We start from the raw sequence: 17,400 nt of genomic DNA, 5'->3' as shown, positions 1-17,400 counted from the left end.
CCCATTCAACCCACTGAAGCCGACCTTTATCATGCTCATGAATCCATCAAACGAGCCAACCAAACGCTCCAACGTAAAAGTCCTATTGGCACGGCTACTTACTTTGAAGAATTAATGGTTCGAAATTATTTTATTGCTAGACAAGCTTATGCTTTGTATGCCTTTGGGTACTTAGACGCCAACAAGACGACGGTCAAAGGAGGAACGGGTTGGACCGTTCAACTGGCTTTGGATATGGGGAAACGCGTGTACCTGTTTGACTTGACGGACAACCAGTGGTACGAGTTTATCTATTATCATCTACAAAACGGTTCGTATGTGAAAAAATGTCAATTTCAACTCTTGAAAAGTGCTTGTTCCCTCACTCTCTATGATCATGTGGGGATTGTAGGATCGAGAAACTTTACAGAACAAGGTAAAAAGGAGATGAGACATCTTTTTCGACGAACCTTATTAAGATGAACAACAAGAAAGTTCATTTTTGTCCACAAGTCGATGTCTATCAACCAACGGGGCAAGCCATCCTGTTACAAAAACAAGCTTTACAAGATGAATCGACCAATCGGGTGGTCTCCTTTTTTCAACAAAGACGTATAAAACTCCGACAACTCATGCATGAACGTCATTTGGCCAGAAAACGTCGACGCGCAGAACGAGCTCAAGCGAATGAAAGATTATTACAAGACTCTTCATCAGAGTGATTTTCCCTCTTGGGAAGATTACATGTTAGAAAGAAACAAGCGAGGATTGGCCGCAGGGTATACGTTTGACGAGTGTTATACGCATTGGTTAGAAGATTTTTCCCAGACCTTGCATCGATTGAGTGACGAACGAAATGGACAAACTACTGATCCAGCATCCACTCAGTAATTACTCGAGTTACAAAGAGTTTATTCGTGATTTGATTCAAGACGCCATTTCCAGACATGGATTGACGTTTGACCATCTAAATTACGAATTGTATCGACTCAACGGACAAATCTACAATGAGTTAACCAAAGAAGTGTTTAACACTGCTCAAGGAGGGAATCGCGTTCTTACCGGTTATGTACATACTTCAAGATAAAAATTTACAAGATAAACTGTCGACCACCGGTTGGGCAAGAGATTGGGTGTGGAGTGTGGCTTATGTGATGATTCACAAATTTGTTATGGATAAAAATGTACACTTAATCCCTCCTAGTGTGGAAGCCTGGAGTAAACAATGGTATACTTATCGAGGGAATATTGCAGATACTCTGATGGAACTGTTACCCAAACTCACCTTTCATGACATCCATGAAGAATGGCAATGGAAAATGGCCGAAAACCAACATCCCAGTCCGCAAGAATGGGGAGGCAACATGGACTTTTGTTGGAATTTTATGAGACCCAAAGATTCTGTCATTGAAGCTTTATTGTGTTTATTTTCTTTCAATTTAAACAAATATGGTACCTATGATTATGAATATTTGGGATTTTCGCATCGAGAAGTGGATCAATTATTTCATTGGCAACGAGATATTCAATAAAACACATTGTTGAACTACATGTTTTGTCTTTTTAATGGTACAAACGGAAACCTCATCACCTACATCCCTTTAAGCAACATAAAAGAAATCCTTATCATCTCACTACACCATAAAACTCTTTCATTTTGTAAAATCAACTCGAATCCTAAAAGGAAAGCTGTGAGCGTTCTTTTCCTTTTCAGCCGCCATTTTGTTTTCTTCTCAGGATTGCGTCCATTTTTTTTTTTAATGTTGTTGGATTGTTGGGAAGAATACACTACCGAGTCGTACTTATCCATTGGCCGTGAACGTGTTTCACTTGGAAAAAGAAGAAACCAAGCTCGTCTGGCATAGCTAAAGTTTTCCTTCTCCGTGCGTGAATTGAACTCGCGACTCTCCGTGTAACTCCCCGTGGTGCAATTGGACGCAATCGAGAGTGGCGAGTTCAATTCACGCACGGGGAAGGAAAACTTTAGCTTTCTTAGACGAGCGTGGTTTCTTCTTTTTCCACGTGCAACATGTTCACGGTCCGAGTGTGAGTACGAGTCGCTAGTGTATTCTTTGAAACAAGCAAACAACATTAAAAAAAATAGACGCCATCCTGCGGTTGAAAAACAAGATGGTGGCTGCAAGGTAAGAGATGCCGGTGGATTTCTTTTTTTTGCAGGGTCCAATTTAATTTTTTGAGAGTTGATCTGAGTTGATCCAAGTCTAATGTAACTTTTTTATTCCACTTCGAGTGCATTGAAGCCGATACGAGTTCATTTAAGCCCGGACTTGCGGTCCGAGTTGATTTAAGGACGAGTGAAAGGTAACGTGCGCAAACTATTGACTACCCAAATTTACATATGCAGTTTTAGCTATTCCGTAGTAGTGTAGGTGGGATCGCGCGCAGTGAGTACAGATCCAGAGGTCACGAGTTCGAGCCCGACCAGAAACTTCTTTTACTTCTTCTTCTCTTCTTAAAAGTAAAAAAAAAAAAAAAAAAAAAAAAAAAACCTAGAAGAAGAACAAAAAACTAAGAACAAAAAATTCCTAAGAAAAAAAAAATTCTAGAATCAGAGAAAAAAACTCGACAAAAAAAAAAAAAAAAAAAAAAACAAAATCTAGAAACCAAGAAAAACCTAGAAAAAACCAAAAAGAAAAATCCTAGAAGAACAAAAAAAAAACTCGAGAAGGAAAAAACAAAAAATTGAAGCAGAAAAAAAGCAAGAAGAAAAAACCCTAGAAAAAAAACTAGAACAAGAAAGAAAAAAACCCTAGAAGAAGAAAAAAAAAACCGGTTTCAAAATGGGCTTGAAAAAAATTTTGATTTTTTAAAAATCTAGTTGAAAACCTGTTTTAAAAGGTAGTTTAACCTGTTTCCAAACCAGCATTGATATCTGCTTTTAAACAACCGGTTTCAAACCGGTTCAAACCAGATGTCCACCAATCACAGATCGTGGTGTATCACGTGGTTTGCTCTATATAAGTGAGCGTCAAGCACCGCAAACTTCAAATCGTCGAGGTTGCTCACCAAAAATGAAACGATCCTGGGAAGACACGTGGAGTTCCGACGAAGATGACGATGACCTTCTTTATAGAGCGATGGACGAGTGGGAGAGAACGGGACAAATCGGAGGTGCTACCAGAAAGCCCTTGTTCAAGTTTGACATGGCCATAGTTGGTCCTAGAAAAAATTGGAAGAACGTCGTAGAAAGAGCTCAGTTTAGGGCAGAACTTAGACAACTGCGTGATCCCGTGCAGGGAGATGATATAGGAAGGGCCTTAACAGAGGCTTTACACGCTGCAATCGAGAAAGAATTAAGCAGAGAGGACAGACATCCCAATGATTTAGTAAACTTTTCTATAACGGCACATGGCTTCGAGCATGCGTATCAGAGCAATAATTTTCAAGTGGGCGAATTTTTGGTTAGATCCATACGTCTTAACGAACTGATGGATAATTTAGCAAGAAAATTGAACAGTAACGAGTCCTTTGATGCCAATCAAGGATTCAACGTAGAAGTGGTGTTTGTTAAACGTCCACGACCAGGAAGGGGGAAAAAAAACAGAAATCCTGGCCTTCGTTGTCTAGACAACGAAAATAAGAGAAAAAAAAGCATCATTTCTATCAAGAATGATGACGAACTATGCTGTGCGCGTAGCATAGTCACAATGATAGCACATGCTCACAAAGACGACTCCAATAATGCTTATCAAGATTATCGGAACATAATACAAGGAAGAAAAATTCAAGAATGTCAAGCCCGCGAGCTGCACCACTTGGCAGGCGTCGACCCTGGTCCGTGTGGATTAGAGGAGCTGGAAAAGTTTCAGGCGTATCTAAAACCTACGTACCAATTAATGGTAATGTGCCGCAGCAAACCATTTTTTATACTTTTCAAGGGACCGCCTGCCCCTAAACAGATCAAACTTCTAAAGTCAGACACCCATTACGATGGATGTTCCTCTTTTTCCGCTTTCGTGAACAGAAGTTATTGGTGCTCTCTCTGTGAAAAAGGTTACAATGTGGACGATGCCAAACATCACCCTTGTGAAGGGCGTTCATGCCACTCTTGTAACAGAAAGGATTGTCCAGACTACGACCGCACCAATCGTAACCCACCCATCCTTTGCAATTTTTGTCATTGTCGCTTTTATGGCAATAACTGTTTTGAGTATCATCGTGAAAAAAATCAATGCGCCAATCACAGAACTTGTCTCAAGTGCCATGCCGAATATAATGTTATCAAGGGCAAGCGCCATCGCTGTGGTTTTGCCCCTTGTCCATCATGTAAAGAAATGGTCGAGATCCACGCACACAAATGCTTTATCCAGCCGGTGGTGGAGCGCGCAAAAGAAGATGTTGGTGATGGTCAAGGCAAGAAAAAACCCCTCCCTCCCCCGCTGATAGTTTTTGCTGACATTGAGGCTATGCAGCTACCGGACAGACAATTTGAGCCAAACCTACTTTGTTATCGCACAAGTGAAAGCGAGGCGATCATTACCCACAAGGGGAAGGACTGTGTAAACACGTTTTTACACGATTTGGATGATGCCGCAGAGATTCCCGATGACGACCGTCAAAGAACCATCATTACCATTTTTCACAATCTTAAAGGATTTGATGGGACCTTCATCATTAATGAAATGTATCATCAGCAAAGAAGCATTGAAAATCAAATGACCGTGGGCAACAAAGTTTTATGCTTTGAAAGTGGACCCCTCATTTTCAAAGATTCGCTGTGTTTTCTACCTATGCCGTTGGCCACCTTTCCTGATGCCTTCAACCTATCAGAAATGAAAAAAGGATTCTTCCCGCATGCCTTTAACATACCAGAGCACCAGTACTATGTGGGGCAAATTCCCGCCCTTGAATTTTTTGACCCGGATGGCATGAGTGAGAAAAAGAAAAAAGAATTGGAAGAGTGGCACGCTCACCAAGTACAACGCGGAGTGTCATATGACTTTGCGCGGGAGATGGAGGAATATTGTAAATCAGACGTGGCTCTCCTACAAGCCGGATGTGAATCCTTCGCCACAGAATTTGAGAGTCATGCAGGGTTTAATCCCTTTGCTGAATGTGTGACGATTGCAAGTGCCTGTAATTTGTACTGGCGAAAACACTGCCTTCAAGAAAACACAATTGCCGTGGAACCGCTCCGGGGCTGGAGGGGCAGCAATGTGAATCATTCCATTCAAGCAATCAAGTGGTTATACTACAAAGAGCATTGTATCCCCAAGCAGGGTTCCTGCCCGGACAGAATTAAACACATAAGAAACGGGGGTGAGCAGAAAGTAACCACTGCCACAAATTCTTATTATGTGGATGGCTATGATCCGCATTCTAATACGGTGTATGAATTTTACGGCTGTTTTTGGCACGGCTGTCCTAGATGCCATCCTGCAAATCGCCATACCAAACACAGTGTAAACGCAGATCGAACCATAGAAGAACTCTGGAGGGCTACGCAGGCCAAAGAAGCTGCTCTCCGCTTGGCCGGTTATACTGTGCAAGCGATATGGGAATGTGATTGGCAAAACCTATGCGAACACGATCCCTCCGTCAAACAATTTGTGACTGATTTTTCTTTGGTGGAACCTCTACAACCACGACATGCCTTTTTTGGAGGACGAACGGGGGCGGTGGCGCTTCACGCGGTCGCCTCAGAAGAGGAGGAAATTCGTTATGTTGACGTGACGTCATTGTACCCGTGGGTCAACAAGAATGCCCGCTACCCAATCGGTCATCCCACGATTTTAACCCAACCGAGAGATCAGAACGTTACCAGCTATTTTGGCATTGCGCTCGTTGATATTCTCCCGCCCGCCAATCTGTTTCACCCGGTACTTCCCGTTCGCAGTGGCAACAAGTTGACCTTTCCCCTATGTGCGACCTGTGTGAAGATTGAGCAGAGCAAGGCGATGTTAGAGAGACCCGACCTTTGCCATCACACTCCCGAGGAGCGAATGCTCCGGGGTACATGGTGTACCCCGGAGATAGAAAAGGCAGTGGAGAAGGGGTACCGTGTGGTACAAATCCACGAGGTGTGGCATTTTCCACAGCAGCAGGAAGGACTCTTTAGACAATATGTGAACACATGGTTGCAATTGAAGCAGCAGGCAGCTGGTTGGCCACGTTGGTGCGATACCGAAGCTAAAAAACAACAGTACGTAACCCAGTACAAAGAAAAAGAAGGTATTTACCTGGACTATGCCAGCATTCAAAAAAATGCTGGAAAGAAGGCGACGGCGAAATTGATGTTAAATTCATTTTGGGGGAAGTTTGGGGAAAGACCAAACAAGCCAAAGACAGTTACCATCACCTCCCCTTCACAGTTGTTTCCACTCCTGTTTAACACCCACACAAATCTGTCCACGCTTCGCATTTGTACAGACGATGTTTTAGAAGCCGTCTACACACAATTAGATGAAAATGTCGTTCCCAGCAACAAAACGAACATTTTTATTGCGTCATTTACTACCGCGTGGGCACGACTACGTCTCTACGAGGCCCTCGACGTGTTACAGAGACAAGTGTTATACTATGACACGGACTCCGTCATATACCGCTGGAAACCTGGTCAGGCCGAAATTCCTATCGGCGACTACTTAGGCGAGTTTACTGACGAGTTAGAGGGTGATGTGATCGAAGAGTTTCTATCGGGTGGTGCAAAAAACTATAGCTACACCACAAGGGGAGGAAAAACAGAATGTAAGGTGCGTGGTTTTTGCCTTAATGTACGTGGAAAACAAGTGCTGAATTTTAACACCATGAAAGCGAACATTTTAGCGGAAATCGAGCATCCCCAAGAAGAGAGGAGTGTCATTCGGGTTAACAACCCCAATCATTTTAGAAGAGACACGACGAACAAGACCATAAAGCTGGTCCACCAAGTCAAGAACTATAAACTGGTCTTTGACAAACGTGTCCTAGATCCGAACACTAAAATTAGTTTTCCTTTTGGGTACCGTGCCTGGTCGGAGGTTGATGACGATAATGTAGATATGTTGTTAGACTTGTAAAATTGTTCTCGGCAGGATTTGAACCTGTGAGCCGAGTGCACTCCAACTGATAAGACTCTGCTCCAAGCAAGCAAGAATTTTCACCGCTTTCCCACCATTTTTTTGCCGACTTTTTAAAACGAAATGGGCGTGACGTCACTAGGTCGTCACACACGTCCCGATTGTAACCAAGGCATGACATCGTAAGATTGTATTAAATAAAAAGTGATTTTTATTGGCAATAGAGTGTGTCATTTCTTGACTTCTGGTCGCACGGTCACTTCCGGGAGTCTGGGGACTCACTTCCGGTCGCGCGGGCATTTCCGGGAGTCTGGGAGTAACTTCCGGTCGCGCAGTCACTTCCGGGGTCTGGGGAGCAACTTCCGGTCGCGCGGGCACTTCCGGGGGAGTCACTTCCGGGGACTGGGGAGCAGTTAGAGAATGCTGCGCTCTGATTGGACGAAAAGAGGTCATGTGACCCTCTGACGTCATATCTCTACACAATAATCCATGACGTCACTTGTCTACGCAATAGACCTTCCGCTCACTTCCGGCGACTTTTCGTGATGGTTTTACATGTAGTACTAACCCCATGAAATCCTGCACGCTGATTGGTCCATTTAGGTCACGTGGTCTAAATACTCGATTCTGATTGGCTGTGTGATGAACTGACCACTATTACTACTAACCCAAACATCCACCCACACAGACACTAGTCTTAAACAGAGATATTTATTAATTTGACACTCAAGTGTGATAAGAGCAATGGGAATATTCCATTGACTAGAATAAAAGTGCCAGCTTGGTGGCTTCTACATAACACTACTCATGCATTTCTCTCACCACTTTTTTTCATAAAGGGTAGCTGTTTTCAAAATGTACCGGGTTTATCTTTATTTAAAGTTCATTTCTTATCTTTGAGAAAAAAATATTCAGGTGCTTTCGTTATACTCTCAGAGGTTTCACATGCATCACATTATCATTTTACTTGGTGTAATTTGTTTGTTTCCAATCAGACTTCAGTAGGCCATTTCTCACTCATATATTTTTTCATAAATCTGACATTTGTTATGTGCAATCGTCCACAGGCCTCACGCTCCTGTATATAACCAATGAACTATTTTGTAATTAACTTGTGATTACAAGAGTGTCACTTCCAGTGACATGTCACGTCTGTGCGAGGCCACATTTTTGTTATGAAAACATGTCGGTTTAAATTCGAAAAAACTATTTCAAAAAGTGGGGAGCGTTGGGGAGCAATTATACCTTGGCGTACAACTATCTTTGTAAAAATACTTAAGACTAGTTTCTGTCGTCAGTGAGCACTATGAGAGAAATTATAGCTCTCCAAACAACGGGTTCAAATTTCATGCTCGTAGAGGATGAATCTTCGTGCTCCGTGTTTTAGATTGTAATGAGAAATATTGATTTTTTTTCTTCACAGAAAAAGTCTAAATAAGTATAAGTTTATGTAACTGTGGATAACTTTCTCAGAAAAGAACTATGTCTATCGAAATATAAAGCATATAACCTGGGAAATTTCTCGACCTTCGCCGCCATCTTGAAAATCCTACATCCACAATGCATCGCAATCCCAGTGCGCAGACCGCCTGTCTTCAATGTTAATTTTTAGTTTAATTTGCAAATTTATATTTGTTCCCAAGTTACCAGCTCTAGAGACGGCTTTGTTGTAGTTGTGTACGGCTTGTTACTAAAGGCTAATTAGGTTCAACTAACAGCTTTGACCTTTAAGAATATTTTGTTTTAGTAAAACTGTTATTATTTATTTATTTACGATTATTTTTCTTTGCCTTTACTTATTCACTTTTTTCTTATTTACTTGGTAATGTAATTAGTGTAATTTGTCTACTACTGTTGTTATTTGTATTTTAATGTTTGTGAAATTATTAAAAAAGTTAATTTAAAAAAGTCTCAACGGTCGCCTGTAACGTGACACCGAGAAAGAGAAAGTAAATGTACATTCCGCATGGTGACCTTGGGATGCCTGTGATCAAATAAAAGCAAAAAAGTCAGGGCTTTTTTCCCTTTTGAATTTGGACAAGAACAAAACTGACCGTTTTAGCGTCATAGAAAAATGGCAAAAACCCTTTGTCCTCAGGTTTTTTTTTACTGAAATCATCGTTTAGTTAGAAGTGACTTTTTTGTTCTTATTTGTTTCCCTGGCCGAGCTACAGGCTTTTGTTCTAGTGTATCTCGGCCTTAACTCGATTTTCAACATCACGACTGCACTGCAAGTGCTTGTTGTGATTTTCAGTGGTCGCAAATTCCAAAATATACCGCCTTGGTAGGTCAAGAAATTCATCAGTAGTCGAGTGCGAAAGTTACTTCGTTTAGGAGCGGCCATTTTTCCAGTTCCACGAGCAACAAGCCAAATTCGCAAACGAAGAAGATCACCTTACTCGCTTCTTTGAGAAAGTGGACTCTTATCTACCTTAACGCTTAATGATGCTCATCAGGCAGCTACTAAAGATGAAAAATTGCTGTAAACTTACCAAAACTGGCATACAAACCATTCTTGAGCAGTTTTTATAGCTCAACGAAGCAAAATGACTACGTCAGAATGCCGTCTCCAGAAAACTCGAGCCTTCAGTAGCTTGTAAGCTAAATATCCTGACACGTAAATAACGTTTATTATTATTTTTATTTTTATTATTAGAACAACACTGCTTTCAATGGTGACCTCAAATGCAGAGTCACGAAATCCTATGGATTTTTTATGTACAGAAAATCACTCAAAACCCTAAACAGTCTATGGCGTCAATGGGTTAAAGACGATTTTTCTCCAGGAAACGATTTTGCCCAAATGATTCATACCCCAAAATTTTCCACGTGTCTCAAATAATGAAAGATATCATGAAAGTCAACCACTAAAGACCATACCTTTATTCACAATCAAATTCTCTATTCATATGTTATTAAACGAACTCCTCCTATAAAAGCTGTTATTCTATCCCAATCGGAGGACGTGGAAAAGTTGAATTGTGCCGTCACAATTATAGGGGCATAATGGCCTGCCAGCTCGTGCTTGAACCAGTATTCTGAGCCGAGCGTTTAGCATATGACACGTACTTGTCGTGCGAAGTTCAACTGGTCGACGTTTTAGCAACGGTTAAGAAATACAGCATGCCAGAAAAGCTTACTTGCTCAGGACCTGAGCCTAAATCCCTCCTGTGTGGATGTCCAGTAAGCGTAGGTTTGGCTACAACCTTTCAAGACGATAAGTTCCGTGATTCCGATAAGTTACAAAAACTGTTAGTTTTAAAAGAAGGAGTGAATAGGAGTAAAGCTTGAAGCTGAATAAGTGAAAAGGAATAATGCTTGAAATGATCCTGTCGCAGTTGTTTATTTTCTTTTAAAATATAATACACTTTCACGTTACGCAAACCGTTTTCCTCTAGTTATTGAAAAACTAACCTAGTTGATTTTCCTTTATAAAAATAATATAGTCCCATAGACAAAAAGCAGCTACCACTTAAACTATCAGTCAGACATACAATGTTTTTTTTTTCTTTTAGTGCAACAGCTCATTAATGAAGTGTGTTGGATTATTTATCGTCAGCACTTCTAAAACTCCTGATCACCAGACTCCTCTGAGTCACCAGACTCCCCTGAATCTCCCGACTCTCCCGATTCTCCTGACTCCTCTGATTCTCCAGACTCCTCCGATTCTCCCGACTCTCCCGATTCGCCTGACTCCTCTGATTCTCCGGACTCTCCTGCTTCCTCCGATTCTCCCGACTCTCCCGACTCTCCCGATTCTCCTGACTCCTCTGATTCTCCTGACTCCTCCGATTCTCCCGACTCTCCCGATTCTCCTGACTCCTCCGACTCTCCGGATTCTCCAGACTCCTCCGATACTCCCGACTCTCCTGATTCTCCGGACTCCCCTGATACTCCAGACTCCTCTGATTGTCCCGACTCTCCTGATTCTTCACCGTACCCCAATCCAACACGCTTCTTTAGATCACTAAGTTCTGCGAACTTCACGTTGACATCTTTCGCCTTCTCATAACCAAAACTGCTTCGCTTTCTCACTTTCATTCCGTCCCCAGATTCTTGGTAGTCTCTTGAGTCTCCTGATTCTGCAGTATGACCTGAGTCGCCAGATTCCCTCGATTCACCAAGATTGTCTGAATCTATGGACTCTTTTATATCTTCTGAAACCACGTTCTCGTCTCGGACAATTAAATTACCTGGGTAATAAAAAGAAATTGTACTATGTTACCCAGTGATAATGTTATATTTGCTGTGCCTTTTAACCGTAAACATGACGATTGTGGTTACACGAATGAGGAGCAGAATATTTTCCTTGTTTGTTGCAGCGATTTCCGCTTTATCTGAGACGGCATATTTCTGAACAAGGCCTTTTACGAAAAGAATTTTTTTCTTCATGGATGCTGTAAGGGTAACATAGTTACTCCTGGTTCGCTGAGCACCAAAATTTTCAACAGATTCATCAGCGAACGTTTATTTTTTCGCAGCCGGGATTTCACTTCCCTTGAAAAATTAGTAATTATAAAGAGACTGACTTTTTTCGAAAACGTAAGGCATGTGAGGTTATGGCATACATTTCATGTTTGCAAATAGCCATCCCTTCTTCGATCTTTCTGCAAACGACTGGCTTAAGTTTTGGTTGAGAAAATCTCTTTGGTATTTCGAACTAGTCATTGTCTAAGGCTTTCCGTCGCGTGAAAGCGAACAGAGAAAAATGGAACGACCTCCTTTCGCTGATAAAGCTAAAAAAAACCGACTAAACTGTTCCATTTGTTTTCTTGACAAATTTCAAGACAGTTTGGCATGATGGAAAATATTCGTTGCGTCGATCAAACGTAGAAAATCGACAACGGTCAACTTTTTTACGGTGCACACGTACGACCTCCACGCTAGCAGACTAAGGTAGGAGTTAGGAGTTCATGACCTTCTTTTTTGTAATTTTAAAGCTTCCCACTCAATTTGCTCATTTCATAGTTTGACATTTCTTCCACAAAACAGAATTTGCTCTAAAACCTACTGATGTTGTCTATTACTCATAGTACTATGTGCAGTATAAATGCAATGTTGAGTGCAACTGTATATAGAAATCACATTATTAGACGTGTGGATACACATAATATATAGATTTAGCCAGGGCTAAGAGTGAAGCTCCCATTATTTAAATCAAACAATAAACTTGTAATCCACAAATTAGTTAACTTTAGCGCACATTCATGTGACTTTTGGGGGAAGGTCTCAGTGATTTTAGAGAAAAATAATTTGCAAACAGTCCAAGGGTGAAACAAATCTTACATCGAGTTAATAGACTTATATGTACACTCAAAAAATAGCAGTCATCTTCGATCACAATCAAGAGCATAACGGCTCTTAATCACAGTAGATTAGGCCTGGAAAACAAATTCTTCGCAAACGAAATAACCCAGTCGCCACCTACACCACCTTTATTTTATAAGGTTATTTGGACAGCACCGAAATTCAATCTTATGCTGTATAGGCCTGTTAGAAGACACGATAGTCCTCGGTGGCAGCCAATAGTACACGTTGTAATTCATAGGTTGCATTCCTGTATCTAAAAGAGAGCCACAGGCCAAAATACGAAATTAGGCCGATTTTTTCGCATTCGACAAGTTTACTTTACAAAATCTTTCCAACTGGTGGCGTGTAAAGCAGCCTTTTATACTTTTCAGTTATACATCACATCTGAGGTAAACAGTACTACGGGGCGCTTTTTTTATCATACACTGCAGACCTTGGACAGAATGCAGTTTTTCACAATTTTGCCGCGTTTCCTTTGCACAAAAATTGACCACATTATAAAACATTTTCATGAAGACGGAATTTCATAATGTCGGTAATGTTCTGTTACAACCATTTGCTCCTATGTGGTATGCAAGGTAATGATGGGCGTTTAGCGAAAATGTTTAAAAAAATTCCAAAATCACCTTTCCGGATAGCCGGTTCTCACTTTTGACATCGCCAAATTTGAAGTGCGAGCTATTGAGTGTTTGAATGAACATTAATAGAGTTTTCCTTTAGCATAAAAAGAATTTATTATGTTTATTTTTGATTATGGTTTTCTACCTATGTGTAATCTTTAAAAGCGCTTGATTCGCGCGGCATTTTGATTCCTTCAAGTGAGATTCATGAACGACTGAAAAAAACCAGCAGACCGATTAAAATTGCAAGAGAGACAACTAAAAATCAATAATAGAAATATAATTCGGTGAAACATTTACAGAGACAACAATTTTCATTAACGAAAAAAAGTATTAAAGTGTCTCTAAAAATCCTGAGTATTAAAGCGTAAAGCTTAAGATTATGTTTTAAGCCGGCCTTCCGATGTTTGCTTTCTTTCAAGATGAAGTCGAGGCAAGAAATTGCTCAAAGTTTTCTTTTTACAGCCAAAACTATAAATAAATATTCTTCGGAACGTTTTCTTTCTATTTGCGGTGAGAAAATGTCGAAAGGCTTTTTAAAGTTTAGTAAGCTTAAGGTATATCAAACCTGATACTAGGTCAGATCATTGTCTCAAATCTTACAAACGTGCATAAATAAGCCACATAAATTAAACTACGCTCGACTTCATGAAATAAGAATTAAAGAACAAACATCAAATACAATAATTACTCAGGCTCACCATTCGAGATGCAGCTCCTGAAAGCTATCAAGTTGGTCAGCGGTTATCGAACGAGGTAAACGTGTGGTTTTTGATGCTCCTCTAATTCTCAACTTTTTGGCGATTACGTAGAGAAGCTTAGGACATTCTAGTCTCTTTTCTTTTACCCAAACGATTTACTTATCTTCTTCATGGTCCGTGTGGTTTTCGTCCATTTGATTTTTATTCGAAATCGAAAAATTGAAATTCAAAAATTCACAATCGTGAGTTTCAATGTTTGATTCCTCAAGAATTGAAAATCACAAATTTACAATCTCAGTTGTCAATTTTTGTTTCTAAGAAACATAAGATTGAAAAACAATTTTCAATGTTTTAAGAAATCAAAAATTGAAAATGGTCAGTTGGTGGTTTTTATTTCTTGTTTTTAGGGAAAAGGACAACTAAACTATAATCTTTAATTCTGAGATTTTTGCCTGGTACCGAAGTTAAAATTGTATTTTCAATTTCCTATTCCATAGATTCCAGCTTATTAAAAATTCAAACTTGACAAAGCTATCCATGTGTAACGAAACTGCGGGAAACAGTATCAATGATGATGAAATCCGAAATGAAAATCGTTTTTTGATTTTCGTATTAGAGAAAAACAAAAATTGAAAACCGACCAAATATAACTGTAACGGGTGGGAAGAGTAAAACCGGAAGTGGCGCGAATACAAAAAAGATGGCGGTCGTCTTGTAGTGAAGGAGTGTTCCAGGTCTTCGTCGAGCCGTCTCTGGGGGAAATGTTACGCCAACAGCAATCCAAAGCTTACCTGTATCATGGCCGAGACGTTTTAAAAGAAATGATCTGAATGTTTTTTTCACTGATAAGTATGCTTTTGTTGTAACCTTGCAGCATTACGTACGCAACACAGCCGGGTAGAGCGTTTCAGATCGGCTGCGAACTGTGGACTACGGCCGGACTGCGGAATACGAACCAAGGACTGCGGGTTAGGTATATATAAAATACGGACCAGGTATAAAATGCGAACTACGTGCTATGTTTTTAGTCATATTGTCACTCGACCCTAACCATGTATAACTCCTTTAACGTTGTTGTTAAAGTGAAGGAATTATGGCTCTAACAAGAAAATCTTTTAAGGACTTCTCCTTCCGATAAGAACCAATGGGGGCGTGGGGATATATTTGCGCGAGTGTGTTTTTGCCCGTAATAAAGTGCCAGTGTTTCATTGGAATCTTTTTGAGATTCGGAGTTGCAGGTTAGAAAGTCGTTACAAACAGCAAAATCTTTTGTTTTGCGTTTTTTTGTAAAGCCGCATTGCGCGATTTGAAGCGGAGTTCGGCTAGGATTGTTTCCACAAGGTTGTGAGGGTAGCCTCGTTCTGCAAGGCGAGTTAAAAACTCTTTCTTCTTTAACTACAGTTATCGGGAATTATTCCTTAACCGAGTTCGTTCTGAGTAAGTGCAAGACTATTCCATATACGAAGCCCTTTTTAACGATGAGAGGGTAAAATGAGGAGAAATTCGCATATTAAAACGTTTCTGTCGGCTTAAATAATCTGTTTGAATCGAATGAATCTTGGTCCTTTAAAAGCTTCAGTGGTCAAGGAAAACAATCTGTTTTGATGACAGTTCGTCAGTGTATATTTATTATTAGGTGGAAAGAGTTCGCGAAATCAATAAAGTAGTTGATTTCGGTCTCAGGAAGAGTCCACACTGAGAATGTGTCATCAATAAATTTCTTCAAGCAGGAGAAATAGCTGTAAGGGCTCGCATGTAGTAGTTGTTTCTCAACGTGAGCCATGAAGGTGACCGAGAAAGCAACCGCCATTTTGGTGGCCATTGTAATGCCGTGAGTCTGTACGTAGTATTTGTCAGTGAATTTGAATTATTTTTCTGTTAAGATCACCCGCATTAAGTCTCTAAAATATGAAGTAAGGATGGGTAACTTTGACTGATAATGTTCGTCGAAATGGTGACAGACGATATGTCGATTCCCTCTTCCTGGGAAATGCTAGTGCATAGAGAACACACGTTTAACGTAGCTTAAATTGCTTCACCTGGAAGAGGCGTGTTTTCAACGATATCACTTTTGTGTGCCATGTCCTCGATGTAAGACTCTTGTTTTTGCGCGATCGGCCTGGTAAAAGCGAGTCCACAAAACTAGAAATGCGTTCTTTGCGGTCATGTTGAAACGCAGACCATGCAGACTGCAGACTGTGCAGACTGAGTGTTATTTTTTTTTACTTCTACCTTAATTTTCTAGTAAAATTTTTACTATAGTTTCCCGAAGGAGCGAGCACGATGGAGGAAGGTAAGCTGTTTCTTTCTATAACTGTATTATATTGCCACGAATATTTAAATTTTTTTAGAAGAAGAAGCTTTTGTCAGGTTAAGTGACTTAGAATAAAACCCTTTTCGACTTTCGTACAACGGCTACGAGAGAGACATTTCCTCAATTTCCTTGATTGTTGATGATTGTCTTTAGTTTCACTCTGTAATTCAAACCGGTGACTTGCCGTCATTTCTTTAAATCTTACAGATACGGATGTCATCGTTGTTAGCTCGGAAGATTCGGTAAGACTTTTGTTTATGTATTTTTTTTATTCGATTCTCAGGAGTGTCCTTCTGGGCCGGTCTTCACTCGGGGATTGGCAATTGTATTTGCCCCATGCATTCACGCCAATAAGTCGTAGTGGTTTGAAACCGACAATCTTGTTCGGATATTATGGTTCTTGTTTATGCAGCTCCAAAACTAAATAGTTCGTTAGTAACAAATGTATTATTTGCAAAACTCGAAGATGTGGAGCGGGTTTTGATGCGCATTGAACTAGATCCCCCGCCGTGTATTTTAGGTATATTTTGTCTTAATTTTCATTGAATATTATCTGTGAGAAGTTTCAAGTCGCTGCCCTTCTTCTCTTAATTCTTACGCTTACGGAACCGCCAAACACGTGAAAATCAGAATATTTATTTTCAGGTAGATATACTATTGATTTATTTATACATTTTAAAGCAAGGCTCATCTCTCAAACGTCTCGGTTTGATATCCTAAGCTAACAACGATGACATAGGTATCTATAAGATTTGAAGAAATGACGGCAAGTCACCGGTTTGAATTACAGAGTGAAACCAAAGACGGTCATCAACAATCAAGGAAATTGAGGAAATGTCTCTCTCGTAGCCGTTGTAGGAAGCCGAAAAGGGTTTTATTTTAAGTCACTTAACCTGACAAAGCTTCTTCTACTAAAAAAATAAATAATTGTCGCAGAAAGCAAACAGCTTACCTTCCTCCATCGTGCTCGCTCCTGCGTGAAAGCGGCGCAGCTAAAAGCACGCGAAACTGCTTTTACATCTGCCGGTAAATATGAGCCCGTGATTTTCTCATTTCCTACCCATGACCCTTGCAGGTACACATCAGTGCACATATGATGGTGATGCACAGCGCACATAATGAGAGGAAGCAGGAAATTATAGTAAAAATTCTACTAGAAAATTAAGGTACGAGTAAAAAAATAACACTCAGGTCTGCACAGTCTGCAGTCTGCAGTCTGCAGTCTGCAGTCTGCAGTCTGCATGGTCTGCGTTTCAACATGACCGCGTTCTTTGGGACCACCGCTACCAGAGACGATTGGTCTGCCGGCAGGAATAGTTTTTTGCATTTTGTGCCACTGGTAAGTCGTTTGAGCAATATACTTTTGTTGCTGTTTCGGATACAATCGATTCATCTTAGATTTCCAAAACCGGTCCTGTTATTAAAGTTTATTTAAACAGTTTTTATCAAGACTTTGC

The 17,400-nt window shown here is 40.4% G+C and overlaps 1 protein-coding gene across 1 annotated transcript in view; it reads right to left on the bottom strand.

Moving 5' to 3' along the window:
* Positions 1-10,325: 10,325 nt before the first annotated feature.
* The window catches only part of LOC140935379 (uncharacterized), a 32,783-nt gene continuing 25,708 nt past the window's right edge, over positions 10,326-17,400 (bottom strand). The window contains exon 2 of the mRNA XM_073384929.1: positions 10,326-11,191. Within this exon, the coding sequence (XP_073241030.1) occupies positions 10,563-11,191 (629 nt within the window). The 3' untranslated portion in view covers positions 10,326-10,562. The remainder of the gene's footprint in view (positions 11,192-17,400) is intronic.

Source organism: Porites lutea, chromosome 1 (assembly GCF_958299795.1).
Source record: "Porites lutea chromosome 1, jaPorLute2.1, whole genome shotgun sequence".
In the NCBI taxonomy this organism is placed as follows: Eukaryota; Metazoa; Cnidaria; class Anthozoa; order Scleractinia; family Poritidae; genus Porites; species Porites lutea.
Note: the sequence above shows the minus strand (reverse complement) of the source record. Positions and strands in the feature narration are given on the sequence as shown.